Genomic DNA, 18,028 nt, shown 5'->3' with positions numbered 1-18,028 from the left:
ATTGAGGTAGGGGGAAATATGATGCTATTAGGCAGGAACTTGGGAGCAGATGTTCTCAGGGAAGTGCATGGAAGAAATGTCGCAAATGTTCAGAGAAGATTTAAATGGAGTTCTGCATTGGTATGTTCCATTGAGGCAGGGAAAGGATGGTAGGGTTAAAGAACCATGGTGTACAAAGGATGTAGAAAATCTAGCTAGGAAGAAGAAAAGCTTATAAAAGGTTCAAGTAACTAGGTACTGCTAGAGCTCTAGAAAATTACAAGGTTGCTAGGAAGCAGCTTAAGAATGGAATTAGGAGAGCCAGAAGGGGCAATGAGAAAGCCTTGGTGAGCAGGATTAGGGAAAACCCCAAGGCATTCTACAAGTATGTGCAGAGCAAGAGGATGAGCTGTGTGAGAATAAGACCAATCAGGTGCAATAATGGAAACATGTGCATGGAGTCGGAGGAGGTAGCGGAGGTACTTAATGAATATTTTATTTCAGTACTCACCAGGGGAAAAGACCTTGGCAATTATGGGGATGACTTACAGCGGAATGAAACGCTTGAACATATAGATGATATGAAAGAGGATGTGCTGGAGCTTTTGACAAGCGCTAAAGTTAGATAAGTCACTGGGACTGGATGAGATATACTCCAGGCTACTGTGGGGAGCAAGGGAGTAGATTGCTGAGCCTCTTGCGATGATCTTTGCATCATCAATAGGGACAGGAGAAGTACCAGAGGATTGGAGGGTTGTAAATGTTGTTTCCTTGTCCAAGAAAAGGAGTAGAGATAAACCAAGAAATTATAGACCAGTGAGTCTGACTTCAGTGGTAGGCAAGTTGTTGGAGAAGATCCTGAGAGGAAAGATTTATGAGCATTTGGAGAGACCTAATATGATTAGGAATAGTCAGCATGGCTTTGTCAAGGGCAGGTCATACCTTACGAGCCTGATTGAATTCTTTGAGCATGTGACTAAGCACATTGATGAAGGTAGAGCTGTGGATGTAGTGTAGTGTATAGTGTAAGGCATTTGTTAAGGTTCCCCATGTAAGGCTCCTTCAGAAAGTAAGGAGGCATGGGATCCAAGGAGATCTTGCTTTGTGGATCCAGAAATGGCTTGCCCACAGAAAGCAAAGGGTGGTTGTAGATGGTTTGTATTCTACATGGAGGTCAGTGACCAGTGGTGTGCCTCAGGGATCTGTTCTGGAACCCCTCCTCTTTGTGATTTTTATAAATGACCTGGATGAAGAAGCAGAAGGGTGGGTTAGTAAGTTTGCTGATGACACAAAGGTTGGGGGTAGTCTGGAGGGTTGTCAGAGGTTACAGTGGGACATTGATAGGATGTAGAACTGGGCTGAGAGGTAGCAGATGGACTTCAATCTAGATGAGTGTGAAGTGGTTCATTTTGGTAGGTCAAATTTAAAGGCAGAATATAATATTAATGGTAAGACTCTTGGCAGTGTGGAGGATCTGAGAGATCTTGGAGTGTGTGCCCATGGACACGCAAAGCTGCTGCACAGGTTGACATTGTTAAGGCACATGGTCTGTTAGCCTTCATCAACCATGGGATTGCGTTCAAGAGCCATGAGGTAATGTTACACTATATTAGACCTTGGTCAGAATCCACTTGGAGTACTGTGTTCAGTTCTGGTCACCTCACTATAGGAAAGATGTGGATACTATAGAAAGGGTGCAGAGAAGATTTACAAGGATGTTACCTGGATTGGTGTGCGTACCTAATGCGAATAGGTTGAGTGAACTTGGCCTTTTCTCTTTGGAGCGATGAAGGATGATAGGTGACCTGACAGAGCTGTATAAGAGGATGAGAAGCATTGATTGTGTGGATAGCCAGAGGCTTTTTCCCAGGGCTAAAATGACTAACACAAGGGGGCATAGTTTAAAGGTGCTTGGAAGTAGGCACTGAAGGGATGCCAGGGGTAAGTTTTTCACACAGAGAGTGGTGGATTTGTGGAATGCACTGCCTGCGGCGGTGGTGGAAGCGGATACAATAGGGTCTTTTAAGAGCCTCTTATATAGGTACATGGAGCTTAGAAAAATAGACGGCTATGTGCTAGGGAAATTCTAGGCAGTTTCTAGAGTAGGTTACATGGTCGGTACAACATTGTGGGCCAAAGAGCCTGTAATGTGCTGTAGATTTCTATGTTCTATGTTCCATGTAGTCTGCGTCCAACATGATGCCAATTTCCTCCAGGGCCCACTCCTTCCATTCCCTTCTTCTTCATTTAAAAAAAATATCCAGGCACAGTATAAAACCAATAAGAATCCGCCAAAAGATCACCATCAGTAAAAAAAGCTCAGTCAGTCTTAAACCAGGGAGGCGTTGGAGGGTCTAAAAGCCTCATAAACAGAGTCGAAGAGTACTACAGCACAGAAATAGGTGCTTCAGCCCATCCAGTGCATGCCAGCCTCGTCCTATCTACCTGAGTAGCTCAACGCACTGTGTAATGATTTGATCTGTATGAACACTATGCAAGACAAGCTTTTCACTGTATCTTGGTACATCAATTCCAATGGCAACACTTGTATAGCAAGAAGCAGATTTAACATTTCATGTAGATGAGCTAAAGAGAGATCATTTACCGTAACGTTTCCTCTCTACAGAATCTGCCAAGTATTTATTCCCTCTTGTTAACACTCTCCACAGAAGCTGCTGACTTGGATGTACTTGGATTTCCAGCATCATGTAGACTTGGGACCTTAAAATCAAGACATGCTGTGTCAAAACCTTGAACACTCAGGTTCACAGGGAATTCATTTAGCCAGAGTGTTGCGAATCTGGAATTCATTCTCACAGATGTCTTGTAACCATGTCATTGAGTATACTTAAAGCAGAGGTTAATAGGTTCTTGATTTGTCAGAACGTCAAAAGTTACAGGTAGAAGGCAGAGAATGGGTTTGGGATTGAAAATAAATCAGGCATGATTGAATGGCAGAGCGGACTCGATTGGTTGAATGTCCTAATTCCACTCCTATGTTTTATGGACTCAAATTTAGAAGGGGGTAAGAGATCAATTTAAATCTTATAATGATAAAGACAAAGATTAGCGTTATTTAGCCAAAAGGTTTAGTGGAATATTATTCCATTCCCAGGGTGGAAAAATCAAAATATTAGAGGGCATAGGTTTGAGGCGAGAAGGGGAAAGAAAACGAAAGATTAGCTTTACCTGTATTTATCACATGTAAAATGTGTCCTTTCTGTCAAAAACACCTACGTCAGGATGCTGTTCATTGACTGTAGCTCAGCATTTAATACCATCATTCCCACAATCCTAATTGAGAAGTCGCAGAACCTGGGCCTCTGTACCTCTCTCTGCAATTAGATCCTTGACTTCCTAACTGGAAGACCACAATCTGTGAGGATTGGTGATAACATATCCTCCTCGCTAATGATCAACACTGGTGCACCTCAGGAGTGTGTGCTTAGCCCACTGCTCTACTCTCTATATTCACATGTCTGTGTGGCTAGGCATATCATACATAAATTTTCTGATGATACAACCATTGTTGGTAGAATCTCAGGTGGTAACGAGAGGGTGTTCAGGAGTGAGATATGCCAACTAGTGGAGTGGTGCCGCAGCAACGACCTGGCACTCAGTGTCAGTAAGACCAAAGAGCTGATTTTGGACTTCTGGAAGGGTAAGACGAAGGAACACATACCAATCCTCATAGAGGGATCAGAAGTGGAGAGAGTGAGCAGTTTCAAGTTCCTGGGTGTCAAGATCTCTGAGGATCTAACCTGGTCCCAACATATCAATGCAGTTATAAAGAAGGCTAGACAGCAGACGTTTGAAGAGATTTGGTATGTCACTAAATACATTCAAAAACTTCTATAGATGTACCACGGAGAGCATTCTGACAGGCTGCATCACTGTCTGGTATGGGTAAGGGGGGCTACTGCACAGGACCAAAAGAAGCTGCAGAGGGTTGTAAATTTAGTCAACTCCATCTTGTGTACTAGCCTACAAAGTACTCAGGACATCTTCAAGGAGTGGTGTCTCAGAAAGTCAGCGTCCATTATTAAGGACCCCCAGCACCCAGGGCATGCCCTTTTCTCACTGTTACCATCAGGTAGGAGGTACAGAAGCCTGAAGGAACACAGCGATTCAGGAACAGCTTCTTCCTCTCTGCCATCCAATTCCTAAATGGACATTGAATCTTTGGACAGTACCTCACTTTTTTTTAATATACAGTATATCTGGTTTTGCACATTTTAAAAATCTCTTCAATATACATAATTGATTTACTTGTTTATTATTATTATTTTTATTTTATTTATTAGTATTATGTTTTTTCTCTACTAGATTATGTATTGCATTGAACTGCTGCTGCTAAGTTAACAAATTTCACGTCACATGCCGGTGATAATAAACTTGATTCTGATTCAAATCAGTGAGGTTTGCATTGGACAGCCCACAGATGTCGCCATGCTCAACAGTAGGGAAGGCACAGCAGTGACTGTACTACTTGAGGTGCTTAAGGGGAGTTCATCTGCCCCAAAAATTGCTGGCCAACTTTTATCGAAGTGCGATAGAGAGCATACTGACATGCACAGTGACAGTATGGTACTATAACTACAGCAAGACAGATCACAAAACACTCCAACGGGTGATTAGGATGGCTCAGCACATCACTGGGATTCTGCTACCAGACCTGGAGACAACCTACAACTCTCAGTGCCTACGCATGCTCATAACATCATTAAAGACCCATCCCGTCCTGGACACTGTCTGTTCAATCTCCTGCCATCTCGTAGGAGATACAGAAACATCTTAGCCAAGACAGTAAGACTGAAAAATCCTACAAAATCCTACCTTGGCATCTCACCGTGGCGTAGGAATGACACTGGTACGGCAGAGATTCGTACTCTGGCAGGTCTAGCTGTGAAGGTGATGTTCTGTCAGTACTACTAGACTAGATCTAGTGGTAGGATCGTGGCTAGCTAAGTCAAGGAGGTAAGCATGCCTTTGCTACCTTGTAGGTTACGCCTCTTCAGGCAAAGGCTGCACCCAACGAGGACGCCGGCAGCAGGGCGTCTGATGGTGCCTGTGGCAGATGAATCCGAAAGGGTCAATGGTACAGCCACCTTGGTGGCATGTGGAGGAACCAGAGTGCTGGTCAACGGATGGCATCACTAGACTAGTTAGTTGTCACTGCGGGGCAGCTTCCTTATCCGCTAAGTCTGTTACACTCCTGTGTACCACTTAGCATCAGATCTGGAAGCCCAGAGAGACTGTATGGTGGGGGCACGACACTGTCTGTCTTATTACTGTGCAAGATGTGTTGGAGTAGAGTTTCTGGATAGTGTGCTGGTCTTGTGGCCCATAAACATGCCTGCAGAGACTAAACTCTCAGCACAGTCAACATCAAAATCGATGGACAGCCGAAGAAGACTAAAAAACAGCTTCTTCCCGAGGGCTGTTGTGCAGCTGGATAATGCTACACCCCGGCTTGCCAGTGGCCCTTGAACTATCGAAGTCACTAGTTGCATATAAATATGGGATTGTGTTTTAATTAGGCCGTACCGCATGCACTGTAAATATCTGTTTTGCACGGACTGGAGTAGCACTGCAATCTCGTTGTCTTGAGTGACAATAAAGTTCTATTCTATTCTATTGTATGCTTCTGGTGCCAACATAACATGCCCACAGCTTACTAACACGAACCATATACCTTTGAAATGTGAGAGGAAACTGGAGCAAATGGAGGAAGCTTACGCGGTCACAGGGAGAAGGTACAAACCTCTTATAGGTAGCGGCAGAAATTGTACCTCCATCTTATACCTAGCGGTGTAAAACGTTTCGCTAACCACTATGCTACTGTGGCACACAGCTTAACGAGAATGGGGAATAGTTAGCGGTAACAGGTGGTGCTGGAATATTTGAAGAGTGAGCGAAGATCAGAGAGCATGCTCTTAAGGAAAGGATGTGATTTCAAAGGAGATGTGCAGGGTAAGTTTTTACACAGAGAGCGGTGGGTGGTGGGGCCTGGAATATGCTGTCAGTACTGGTGGAGGCAAATGTAATAGACATGGTTAAGAGGCTTGTAGATAGGCACATGAATAAGCAGCAAATGAAAGGATATTTACATTACGTAGAATGGAGGGAGGATTAGTTGGACATTAAATTAGTTTGATACAACATTGTGGGCTGAAAGGCCTGTTCCTGTGCTATACTGTTCTATGTTCTATGAACCTTTCTTATGAGTATTAGTTAACAAAAGACCAACGATATAGTAACCAGGTGGGCAATAATGGTCTTTTCCCTGGTCCTGTGTATCCCAGCAGAAAATGGAGAAAACTAATGCTATTTGAAGCATACGTCCAAAATGGATCTGCTCTTCATTAACATCCTTGAGACTTGCTTTCCAAATCCACAACATTTTCAGTATACCAAATATTGGCACGGCCTCAAACCAGAACCCTGAGCTAATAATGCAGAGAACAGGAGTTCAAATCCAACTGCGAATGTTTGTGAATTGGAACTAGGTTTAAACATCTGGGAATAAATGGCATCCTCGTTAACAGTGACTGTGAAGCTGATAGACTCTCCACAAAACTCCCGACTCTTGTCTTTATCTGACACCCAGTCAGAATCAAATAAAAAACAGAAGAGGCAGGAAAGCTGAAATAAAAGCAGGTAGACATAAATACAAGAGATTCTGCAGATGCTGGAAATACTGAGCAAAACTGTAATATGAAGAATTAACTTATTGCCTGTCGAAAGTAGCTTCTACCATGTCAGTCGTTGATTGAACCACTTGAAGAATGCCATAGTTCGCTCCCAATGGTTGGTGTTCACGCCATGGCACCGGTTTCTGGTTCCAGATGCCTCAGAGGTATAAGAGTAGCACGTGAAAAAGACTCTGGCTCATTCACCAGAGGCTCACTTACGGCCGAGGTCATAACTAGCATTGAAGATAGACCAGTGAGTCTTACTTAAGTCTTTGGTAAATTGATGGAGAAGATCCTGAGAGGCAAGATTTATGAACATTTGGAGAAGCATAATATGATTAGGAATAGTCAAGATAGCTTTGTCAAAGGCAGGTCGTGCCTTATGAGCCTGGCTGAATTTTTTGAGGATGTGACTAAACACATTGATGAAGGTAGAGCACCAGATGTAGTGTATGTGGATTTCAGCAAGGCATTTGATAAGGTACCTCATGCAAAGCTTATTGAGAATGTAAGGAGGCATGGGATCCAAGTTGACCTTGCTTTGTGGATCCAGAACTGGCTTGCCTACAGAAGGCAAAGGGTGGTTGTTGATGGGTCATATTCTGTATGGAGGTCGGTGACCAGCAGTGTGCCTCAGGGATCTGTTCTGGGACCCCTTCTCTTCATGATTTTTATAAATGACCTGGATGACGAAGTGGAGGGTTGAGTTGGTAAATTTGCCGATGACGCAAAGATTGGAGGTGTTGTGGATAGTGTGGAGGGCTGTCAGAGGTTACGGTGGAACATCGATAGGATGCAAAACTGGGCTGAGAAATGGCAAACACAAGGAAATCTCGTTAGTCCTGATGAAGGGTCTCCGCCCGAAACGTTGACTATAGTTCTTCCTATAGATGCTGCCTGGCCTGCTGCGTTCCACCAGCATTTTGTCTGAGAATTGGCAGATGGAGTTCAACCCAGATAAATGTGAGGTGATTCATTTTGGTAGGTCAAATATGATGACAGAATATAGTATTAATGGTAAGACTCTTGGCAGTGTGGAGGATCAGAGTGATCTTGGGGTTTGTGTCCATAGGACACTCAAAGCTGCTGCGCAGGTTGACTGTGTGGTTAAGAAGGCATACGGTGTATTGGCCTTACAGCTTTGTAGGACCCTTGTCCGACCCCACTTCGAGTATTGTGTTCAATGTCTGTAGTGAGATGCTGAAGATGTTCTATAGGTCAGTTGTGGAGAGCGCCCTCTTCTTTGTGGTGGCGTGTTGGGGAGGAAGCATTAAGAAGAGGGACGCCTCACGTCTTAATAAGCTGGTAAGGAAGGCGGGCTCTGTCGTGGGCAAAGTACTGGAGAGTTTAACATTGGTAGCTGAGCGAAGGGCGCTGAGTAGGCTACGGTCAATTATGGATAACTCTGAACATCCTCTACATAGCACCATCCAGAGACAGAGAAGCAGTTTCAGCGACAGGTTACTATCGATACAATGCTCCTCAGACAGGATGAAGAGGTCAATACTCCCCAATGCCATTAGGCTTTACAATTCTACCGCCAGGACTTAAGAACTTTTTAAAAGCTAGTATTAATGCTTTTTGAGATAGTGATTTAGATGCATATCATATTTTTTACTGAGTTAAGTATTGTATGTAATTAGTTTTGCTACAACAAGTGTATGGGACATTGGAAAAAAAGTTGAATTTCGCCATGGGGATGAATAAAGTATCTATCTATCTATCTATCTATCTATCTATCAGTTCTGGTCACCTCACTATAGGAAGGATGTGGAAACTCTAGAAAGGGTGCAGAGGAGATTTACCAGAATGTTGCTTGGATTGGGGAGCATGCCCAGTTTAAGTGAACTTGGCCTTTTCTCCTTGGAGTGACAGAGGATGAGAGGTGACCTGATAGAGGCGTATAAGATGATTAGAAGCATTGATCGTGTGGATAGTCAGAGGCCTTTTCTCAGTGCCAAAATGGCTAACATGAGAGGGCACAGTTTTAAGGTGCTTGGAAGTAGGTACAGAGGAGATGTTAGGGGTAAGTTTTTTACGCAGAGAATGGTGAATGCGTGGAATGGGCTGCCGGCGACGGTGGTGGAGGCAGATATGATAGGGTCTTTTAAATTACTCCTGCATAGGTGCATGGAGTTTCAAAAAAATAGAGGGCCATGGGTAACCTTAGGAAATTTCTAAAGTAATTACATGTTCGGCACAGCATCGTGGACAAAGGACCTGTATTGTGCTGTAGGTTTTCTATGTTTTCTGTGTTTTCTAACATCTGCCTATCCTTCCTCACCAACTCCCTACAAGCTGTTTCTACTTGAATTCCAACTTCCCCATCCTCTGCCTCTTCACTTTGGTTCCCACCCCCCTGGCAAATCTAGTTTAAACCCTCCCCAATAGCATTATCAAACCTCCCCACCTGGATATTGGTCCCCCTCGGATTCAGATGTAACCCGTCCTCTTTGTACAGGTCACACCTGTCCCAGAAGAGTTCCCAATGATGTAAAAATTGGAATCCCTGCCCTCTGCTCCAATCCCTCAGCCACGCCTCTATCCTCCACCTCATTCTATACCTACATTCACTGTCATGGGGCACAGGCAGCAACCCTTTGATTACTACCATTGAGGTCCTGTTTCTTAGCTTCCTTCCTAACTCCCTGTATTCTGCTTTCAGGACCTCCACCCTTTTTCTACCTATGTTGTTGGTACCAATATGTACCATGACCTCTGGCTGCCCACCCTCCCTTTCAGGATATTGTGGAGGCGCTGAGAAACATCACAAACCCTGGTACCTGGGAGGCAAACTAACATTCTTGTTTCTTTTTCGGGCCCACAGAATCACCTGTCCGTCCCCCTAACTACAGAGTCCCCTATTCTTCTTCCTTTCCCTACCCTTCTGTATCACAGGGCCAGACTCAATGCCAGAGGCACGGCCACTGTTGCTTCCTCCAGGTAGGTCGTCCGCGCATCCCCCTCCTCAACAGCACTCAAAATGGAGTACTTATTGTTAAAGGGGACAGCCACAGGGGTGCTCTCTACTACCTAACACCCTCTGTTCCCTCTCATGACAATATCTGTCTCCTGTGGCCTTAGGGTGACTACCTGCCTGTAGCTCCTGTCTATCACCTCCTTACTCTCCCTAACAAGCCAAAGGCCTTTACTACACATAAAGGCTGACAAACAACTAATGTGTAAAAGAAGACAAACTGTGTAATTAGTAAAAAAAATAACAAATTATATTGAGAATATGAGTTGCAGAGTCCATGAAAGGAAGCCCCTATGTATACAATTATCAAAATGACTAGAAACAAGATGAAGGGAATCTTTTCTTTTGCTGTTTGATGGGGAAGGGGATTCTGCAATCACTTTTCAGAAGGGATTTGACTGTGTTCTCAAAGGGGGCAAGATGAACTGAGGGGTGTGGAGAAAGAGCAGGGGAGAGGGACTAATTGGACAGCTCCTTCAAAGGGTTGGCTCTGAGGGCTCAATACTTCATTTTTTAATGAATCTATTCTCTATTAATCCAGCACATCTGCTGATTGTGTGGTGACCAGACATGGTGGGGGCCAGCAAGCCAACGTTTTCTCCTGAGACATCTCCTTTTGGCTGAGTCCACTCAGATCTTGCGTGTTTTAAAAAAAATTTTACTTAATATTTATAAAGCAGTTTCTTTGCCCAGTTCTGGGATTTTAAAAAAAATTGCAATCTTTCAGATTGTTGCTAGAATCCTTTATCAAACTCACTGCTTTTATTGGCATGAGATGGACTTATTTCGCTCGAGCCTGCATTACCTCAGCCCAGTTCATGCACTTGTGACCGCGGTTGTGGTGTCAAACAAAGGGCAAGCCAATCTGTCACGTCCCTGTCCATTTAGAGCGAGTTTTGTCGTTAGATCTGATGTACGGGGAAGTGGGATGGAAGATAACAGTAGCAAGGGCAGACAAATCATACGGGTCTTATCATTCTTGTGGTTTTCATTTGAGCTCAGGAGAAAGGGAAAAACAATGTTAACATGTTGACTTTGTGCTTCTCACAGATATTTCTGCACTTGTCTGATTGAGGGATAAGAAGTCATGGTTATTGCTGGAAGCGTAGTCTGGCTCGTTGCCATTGTTATTGTGGAAGTGTTGTGTGGAGTATTGTTACAAACTCTCTTTCATAACTGTTTTGGGTTCTTTTAAATGCCTTATTTCAAAATCTGAATTCCTGCACTCTGGCACAGGCCCCTGTTAACTCAAACAGACCTTGTGTCCTTCCCGTATTTGTGTGTCTCAGACTCAGAACCTAGAACAGTGCAGCACAGTTCAGGCCCTTTGGCCCACGATGTTGTTCCGACCTTTTAACCTACTCCAAGATCAATCAAACCGGCCCCTCTCACTTAGCCTCCATTTTTCTGTCATCCGTGTGCCTATCTAAGAATTTCTTAAATGTCCCTAATGTATCTTCCTGTACCAATACCCCTGTCCAGGCACCCACTGCTTTCTGTGTATAATTTATGCTTAATCTGTGGTTTTCTTGTGCTTATATGACGTAATGTACCTGAGATGCTGCTGCAAGTATGTTTCTCATTGTACTTGTGCATACACCGACTTGTACAGATGACAATAACCACAACTTTTACTGCACATTTACTTGAGATGCAGGAGCCTCAGGACCACACCACCAGGATCAGGGACAGTGAGTACCCCTCAACCATCAGTTCTTTAACCACAGGGACAACTTCACTCAGCTTCACCTGCCCCATCGCTGAACTGTTCCCACAACCTATGGACTCACTTTCAAGGACTCTTCTTCTTATGTTCCTGATAGTTAAAGCTTATTTATTTATTTATTAATTATTGTTTGGTTTTTTTTCTTTTGTATTTGCACAGTTTGTTGTCTTTTGCACACTGGTTGTTTGCCCATCTTGCTGGGTGCTGTCTTTCATTGATTCTATTGTGTTTCTTGGATTTACTGACTACTGTAATGCTTGCAAGAAAACAGATCTCTGGTTGGTATATAGTGACATACGTACTTTGATAATCAACTTACTTTGAGTATTGAACTTTGAACACAGTCTGCACGGACAAGTTGGACAGGAGGGCTTGTTTCCATGTTGTATGACTCTAGGACCCCATGCTCCTGATGACTTGGTAATCCCTGTTCTAAATTATAATAAATTGTGTCCCTTGCCATTTGTGTGCAGCATGGTAGCATAGTGGTCAGCACAGCAGTGATCACCTTTAGGGTTTGCTTTCCACTGTTGACTGTAAAGAGTTTATATATTCTCCCCAGGACCATGTGGGTCTCATCTTGGGGCTCTGTTTCCTTCCAACATTCAAAAGACATATAGGTTATGCTTAGTAAGTTATGGGTGTGCTCTGTTGGTGCTGGAAACGTGGTGCCACTTGTGGACTGGCCCCAGCACTTCCTCAGACTGTGTTAGCCATTGACGCAAAACGACGCATATCTTTTAGCAAGAGAAAATCTGCAGACACTGGAAATCTGAGCAACACACACAAAATGCTGGAGGAACTCAACAGGCCAGGCAGCATCCATGGAAAAATGTACAGTCGATGTTTAAGATTAGCTTTCAGCCTGAAACATCGACTGTGCTTTTTTCCATAGATGCTGCCTGACCAGCATTTTGTGTGTGTTGCTCACTTTATATTCCGATGTTTTGATGTACTGTAGATGTGACAAATAAAGAAATAGATAATGAGAATAATCCCAGGAATGAAAGGGTTAACTTATGAGGGGTCTTTGATGGCTCTGGGTTTGTACTTGCTGGAGTTTAGAAGAATGATGGGGGATCTCATTGAAACCTATGGAATATTGAAAGATCTCGATCGAGTAGATGTGGAGAGGATCTTTCCTTTTGTGGGGCAGCCTTGGAGGGCACAGCCTCAGAATAGATGGATGTCCATTTAGACCAGAGATGAGGAGGAATTCCTTAGCCAGAGGGTGGTGAATCTGTGGAACTCATTTCCATGGATAACTGTGGAGGTCAAGTCAATGGGTATATTTAAAGTGGAGGTTGATAGGTTCTTGGTTATTCAGAATGTCAAAGGTTACTGGGAGAAGACGGAAGAATGGTGTTGAGAGGGATTACAAATCAGCCATGATGGATTGGTGGAGCAGACTCATTGAGCTGGATGGCCTAATTCTGATCCTTTGTCTTATGGTCCTATGGTCTAAAGCTAATCTTAATCACTACTCTCAATCTTTGACTCAACTAAAGGATAATGTTAAACTGTCTATGTTTTAAATATATCTTTTTGGATCGTGTGATCCAAATCTCTGCTGCTTGTGCTCAGACTTACATCAAGTGTTTGATGACGCACACCAGCAATCAGTCCAAGAAATGCCTTGATTTTAAAATTGTTATCTCAGTTTTCAGATCCCCTTTGATCTCCCCCATCTGTAGCTCTGTAATCTCCTCCAGACTGATAGGTTTTGGAGATTCGTACACTTCTCGGACATTGCTGAGTTTTAATTGCCCCTTCAGTACCACCCATTGCTGTCAGGTTCCGGTTGCCCTACTATTCTGAGGATGTCAATAAACTGTGGAGAGTGCAAAATGAAAGATTTACAAGGATGATGGTTTAGGTTATGAGGAGAGTCTGGATAGGTTTTCCCTGGAGTAAATGAGGCTGAGGGGAGATGTGTAGAAGTTTATAACATCTTGTGGGGCATATATTTGCTGAATGGTGACAGTTTTTCCCAAGGGTAGGGCAGTCCAAAAGCAGAAGGTATAGATGTAAAGTGAATGGGGAATGATTTGAAAGGGTCTCAAAGGGAACATTTTGACACAGAGGGTGGTGGGTATATGGTGAATAGATGCAGGTCCAGCTGTAAGATTTAAAAGGCATTTAGGCTGATACAGGTATAGGAAAGGTGTTAAAGATTTAAAGATTTTAAAGATCAACTTAATTTTTGCATGTTCATTGAAAGTACAGTGAAATGTATCGTTTGTATCAACGACTGCTGACACGTTCTGAGGATTTACTGGGGGGGGGGGGGGAAGGAACAGCCCACACATGTCATCACACTTCCAGCACCAACATAGCATGTTCACAACTTACTAACAATAACCCATGCGTCTTTGGAATGTGGGAGAAACTGGAGCACCCAGAGGAAACCCACGCAGCTTTTGGGAGAACGTACAAAGTCCTTACAGACAACGATTGAATTGAACCCAGGTCAGTGGTGCTGTAATAGCATTACACTAACTCACATGCTGCTGTGCCAACTTTTCTCTGGAGCTTCAACTGCGGAGGGGTGACCTCATAGAATTTTATAACACTTGTCATCGTCATGTCCTGAATGACGTGGGAGATCATGCTCTTTCTATGACCATGATTGTTCTAGGCAAATTCTACAGAAGTGGTTTGCCATTGCCACCTTTCTTAACAAGACTGGTGACCCCAGCCATTAAGAATACTCTTCAGAGATTGTCTGCCTGGCGTCAGTGGTTGCATAACCAGGACTTGTGATCTGCACCAGCTCCTGATTCGATCATCCACTACCTGCTTCCATGGCTTCACATGATCCTGATCGGGGGGCAAAGCGGGAGCTACACCCTGTCCAAGGGTGACCTACAGGTTAGCGGAGGGAAGGAGTGTCTTCCACCTCCTTTGGTCGAGACGTATCTCCACCCCAACACCCATTATAGCATTATGGGAGGCATAGATAAAGTAGACAGTCGGAGTCACTTTACTGGGGTGGAAGTTTCTAATACTGAGGAGCAGAGCTTTAAGCTAAGGTGGGGGTGGTGGGGGGAAGTTTAAGGGAGGTGTGTTGGGATTTTTTTTTAACACGGTGATTGTGAACATGCTGCCAGAGCTTGTAGTGGAAGATAAATGAAAATTCAAAGTAAATTTATTATCAAGGTATATACATATCACCATACACATCCCTGAGATTCTTTTCCTTCGGGAATACTTAGTCAATCCAAGAAGCACGATAGAATCAATGACGGACAAACAACCTGTGTGCCAAAGACAACAAACTATGCCAATACAAAATAAATATATAAGCAATAATTATCAAGAACATGAGTTGAAGGGTTCTAGAAAATGAGTCCATACATTGCCGGAACAGTTCAGTGTTGCGCCCAGTGAAGTTATCCCCTCCGCTTCAATAGCCTGATGGTGTGAGTCCTTTTTTCCTGATGGCGGCAGTGAGAAGGGAGCATGTCCTTGATTACGGGTGCTGCTTTCCTGTGACAGCGCTGCGTACAGTTGTGGCCAGTGGTGAGGAGGCATTTTGCTGTGATGGACTGGGCTGAATCCACCACTTTCTGTAGTTGTTGAACTCTATAAACTTCAACTTGAAAGCCTAGGTAGAGTAGATGTGGAGAGGATATTCCCAATAGTGGGGGAGTCTAAACCAGAGGGCCCAGCCTTTTGACTAGAAGGATGTCCCTTTAGAACAGAGATGATGAGGAATTTATTTAGCCAGAGGGTGATGAATCATAGACATACACTGTGTCACAGATGGCTGTGGACGCCACATCACTGGGTATTCTTAAAGTGGAGGCTGATAGGATCTTGATAAGTGAGGGTGTCAAAGGTTACTGAGAAAAGGCTGGAGAATGGGGGTGAGATGGATAATAAATCAGCCATGGTGGAATGGTGGACCAGATTCAATGGGCTGAATAGCCTAATTCTTTTCCTATGTTTTGTGGTCTAACTTGATGTATAATAAACCCGACCATCACTACTTCTCTCCCAGGCACATCAGCAGAGGAACCTGGACAACGTTGTCTCTCAGCAACACAAGACGGGAAGTGGGAAGAAACTGAAGAAAGATGGCGGCACGGGCTTTGATGCGGAGGTGGATAAAATCAGCCCAATGTCTGAGCAAGATTCGGGAATCCTGGATGTCGAAGATGAGGAGGATGACGAAGAGGTAATTCATCATTTTCCGCAATGTTTTTGAGAAACTTTTTAGTTAGCTGGGTGAGGACCACTGGTTCTTGCGTGGACTAGAAGGGATGTTTGGATGAATCAGAATCAGATTTGATATCATTGGCATATATTGTGAGATTTGTTGTTAGGCAGCAGCATTGCAGTGCAGTACATAATAATAAAAACTCTAAATTACATTAAGTGTATTTATATTTATCTATCTTTTGATATAAATCTATCTATACAAGATATATATATATATATATATATATATATATATATATATATATATATATAAATATATATATATAAATATACACACACGCACACGCATTAAATTAAGTAAATAGTGGCAAAGGAGAGCAAATAGAAGAAAGGAAAAGTAGTGAGGTAGTGTTCATGGATTCAATGTCCATTCGGAAATCTGACAGCGGAGGGGAAGAAGCTGTACCTGAATCCTGGGAATCAGGGTAGGAGGAAGGGCATCAGGAGGGTGGTGATAGGCAAGTGAGAGGAAGAGATACAATGGGGACCAGTGTGGGGGAAAGAAAAAAAAACTACTGGAATTCGGTGAAATCGGAGGCTTCCTCCAGCCATTTGTTTTTCATTTTGAATTCCACACAGATTGTGGGATGAATTTACATACCACCCCTGGCTTCTCGAGCAAAGTGGTGGTCGGCCTTCCTTCTTGAAGCACCACAGGGCAGCAACCTGCTTTCGATCAACAGTATCAGAAATAAGGAGAGTTTAATTTGCCTGTTGGACAGTTGACATCTGGACGAGGCTCTCAGAAATGCCTGAGCTGTGTTAAACTCCTTCATAAAGGGAAATGTGTCAATATCTGATTTCAGGTTAACAGTAAACGTTACTGGGATCAGTGGAGGTTGAATAATGGGGATTGTAATATTTTATTTTGCATTCCTCCCTCTGATGCCCCTCCTCCTGCCCTTTCTGCCATGTTTCTCTCTGCTCTCCTATTGGAATCCTTCTTCTTCAGCACCTTCCAGCTATCATCTCCCAGCTTCTTATTTCATCCCCCTCTCCCACTCATTCTCACCTGATCACACCTATCACCTACCAGCTCATACTCCTTCTTCTCCCCCATTCCTGACGAAGGGTAAGCACAAGGGATTCGGCAGATGCTGGAAATCTAGAGTAACACACACAAAATGCTGGAGGAATACAGCAGGTCAGGCAGCATCAATGAAAAGGAATAGATTCGAAGATTTGGGCTGATGAAGGGTTTTGATCCATAATGTCATTTGCTTATTCCCTTCCAGAGATGCCGACCTGCTGAGTTCCTCCAGCATTTTATGTGTGTTATTCTGCATTGTGTTATTGTTTTACTGTCTACTACCTCAATGGACTGTTGTAATGAAATAATCTGTAAACAGCATTCAATAAACACCATCATCCCCTAATCAATAAACTCCAAAACCTGAGCCTCTGTATCTCCCTCTGCAATTGGATCCTTGACTTCTTCATTGGAAGACCAGTCAGTGAAGATCAGAAATAACATCTCTTCCTTACTGACTGCCTCAGGCACACCTCAAGGATGTGTGCTTAGCCCACTGCTCTTCTCTCTCTACACCCATTACACTGTGGCTAGGCCCAGCGCAAAAGGCGTCTATAAATTCTACAAAAGTGATGTTTCAAAAAGATGGCATCCATCATTAAGGACAGCCACTTTCCAGGACATGGCCTAGTCTCATTACTACCATCAGGGAGGAGGTACAGGAGTCTGAAGAACCACACTCACAATTTAGGAAGAGCCTTTTCCCCTCCACTATCTGATTTCTGAATGGCCCATGAACCCATGAATGCTACTTCACTATTTTTGCTCTACTCTTACATGACTATCTTGTTGTTTATGCATATTTCTTATTGTAATTTGTAGTGTATTTTATGCATTGCAATATATTGCTGCCACAAAGCAATACATTTCACATATCATAAACAGGAGAAAGTCTGCAGATGCTGGATGTCCAAAGCAACACACACAAAATGCTCACAATACTCCAAATGAGACCACACCACTGCTTTAGAAAGTTTTAACATTACATCCTTGCTTTTATATTCTAGTCCTCTTGAAATTAATGCTAACATTGAACTTGCCTTCCTCACCACAGACTCAACCTGCAAATTAACCTTTAGGGAATCCTGGACAAGGACTCACATGTCCCTTTCCACCTCTGTTTTTTGTATTTTCTTTCCATTTAAAAAATAGTCAACCTTTTCATTTCTTGTACCAAAGAGCATCATCGTACACTTCCTGACACTGTATTCCATCTGCCATTTCTTTGCCCATTCTCCTAACCTGTCTAGGTCCTTCTGTAGCCTCTCTACTTCCTCAAAACAACTTTCCCCTCCAGCTATCTTCCCATCACCTGTAAACTTTGCAACAAAGCATCAATTCCATCATCTAAATCATTGTAATATAATGTAAAAAGAATCAGTCCCAACACAGACAGA

The 18,028-nt window shown here is 43.3% G+C and overlaps 1 protein-coding gene across 2 annotated transcripts in view; it reads left to right on the top strand.

The window, feature by feature from the left end:
• LOC140726121 (exocyst complex component 6B-like) overlaps positions 1–18,028 on the top strand; it is an 835,898-nt gene that overhangs the window by 311,083 nt on the left and 506,787 nt on the right. For both annotated transcript variants that reach the window (XM_073042078.1, XM_073042079.1), the window contains one exon: positions 15,381–15,557. In XM_073042078.1, the coding sequence (XP_072898179.1) occupies positions 15,381–15,557 (177 nt within the window). The remainder of the gene's footprint in view (positions 1–15,380; positions 15,558–18,028) is intronic.

Source organism: Hemitrygon akajei, chromosome 4 (assembly GCF_048418815.1).
Source record: "Hemitrygon akajei chromosome 4, sHemAka1.3, whole genome shotgun sequence".
Classification (NCBI taxonomy): Eukaryota; Metazoa; Chordata; class Chondrichthyes; order Myliobatiformes; family Dasyatidae; genus Hemitrygon; species Hemitrygon akajei.
The sequence above is the reverse complement of the archived record's forward strand: the minus strand, read 5'-3'. Positions and strand labels throughout refer to the sequence as shown.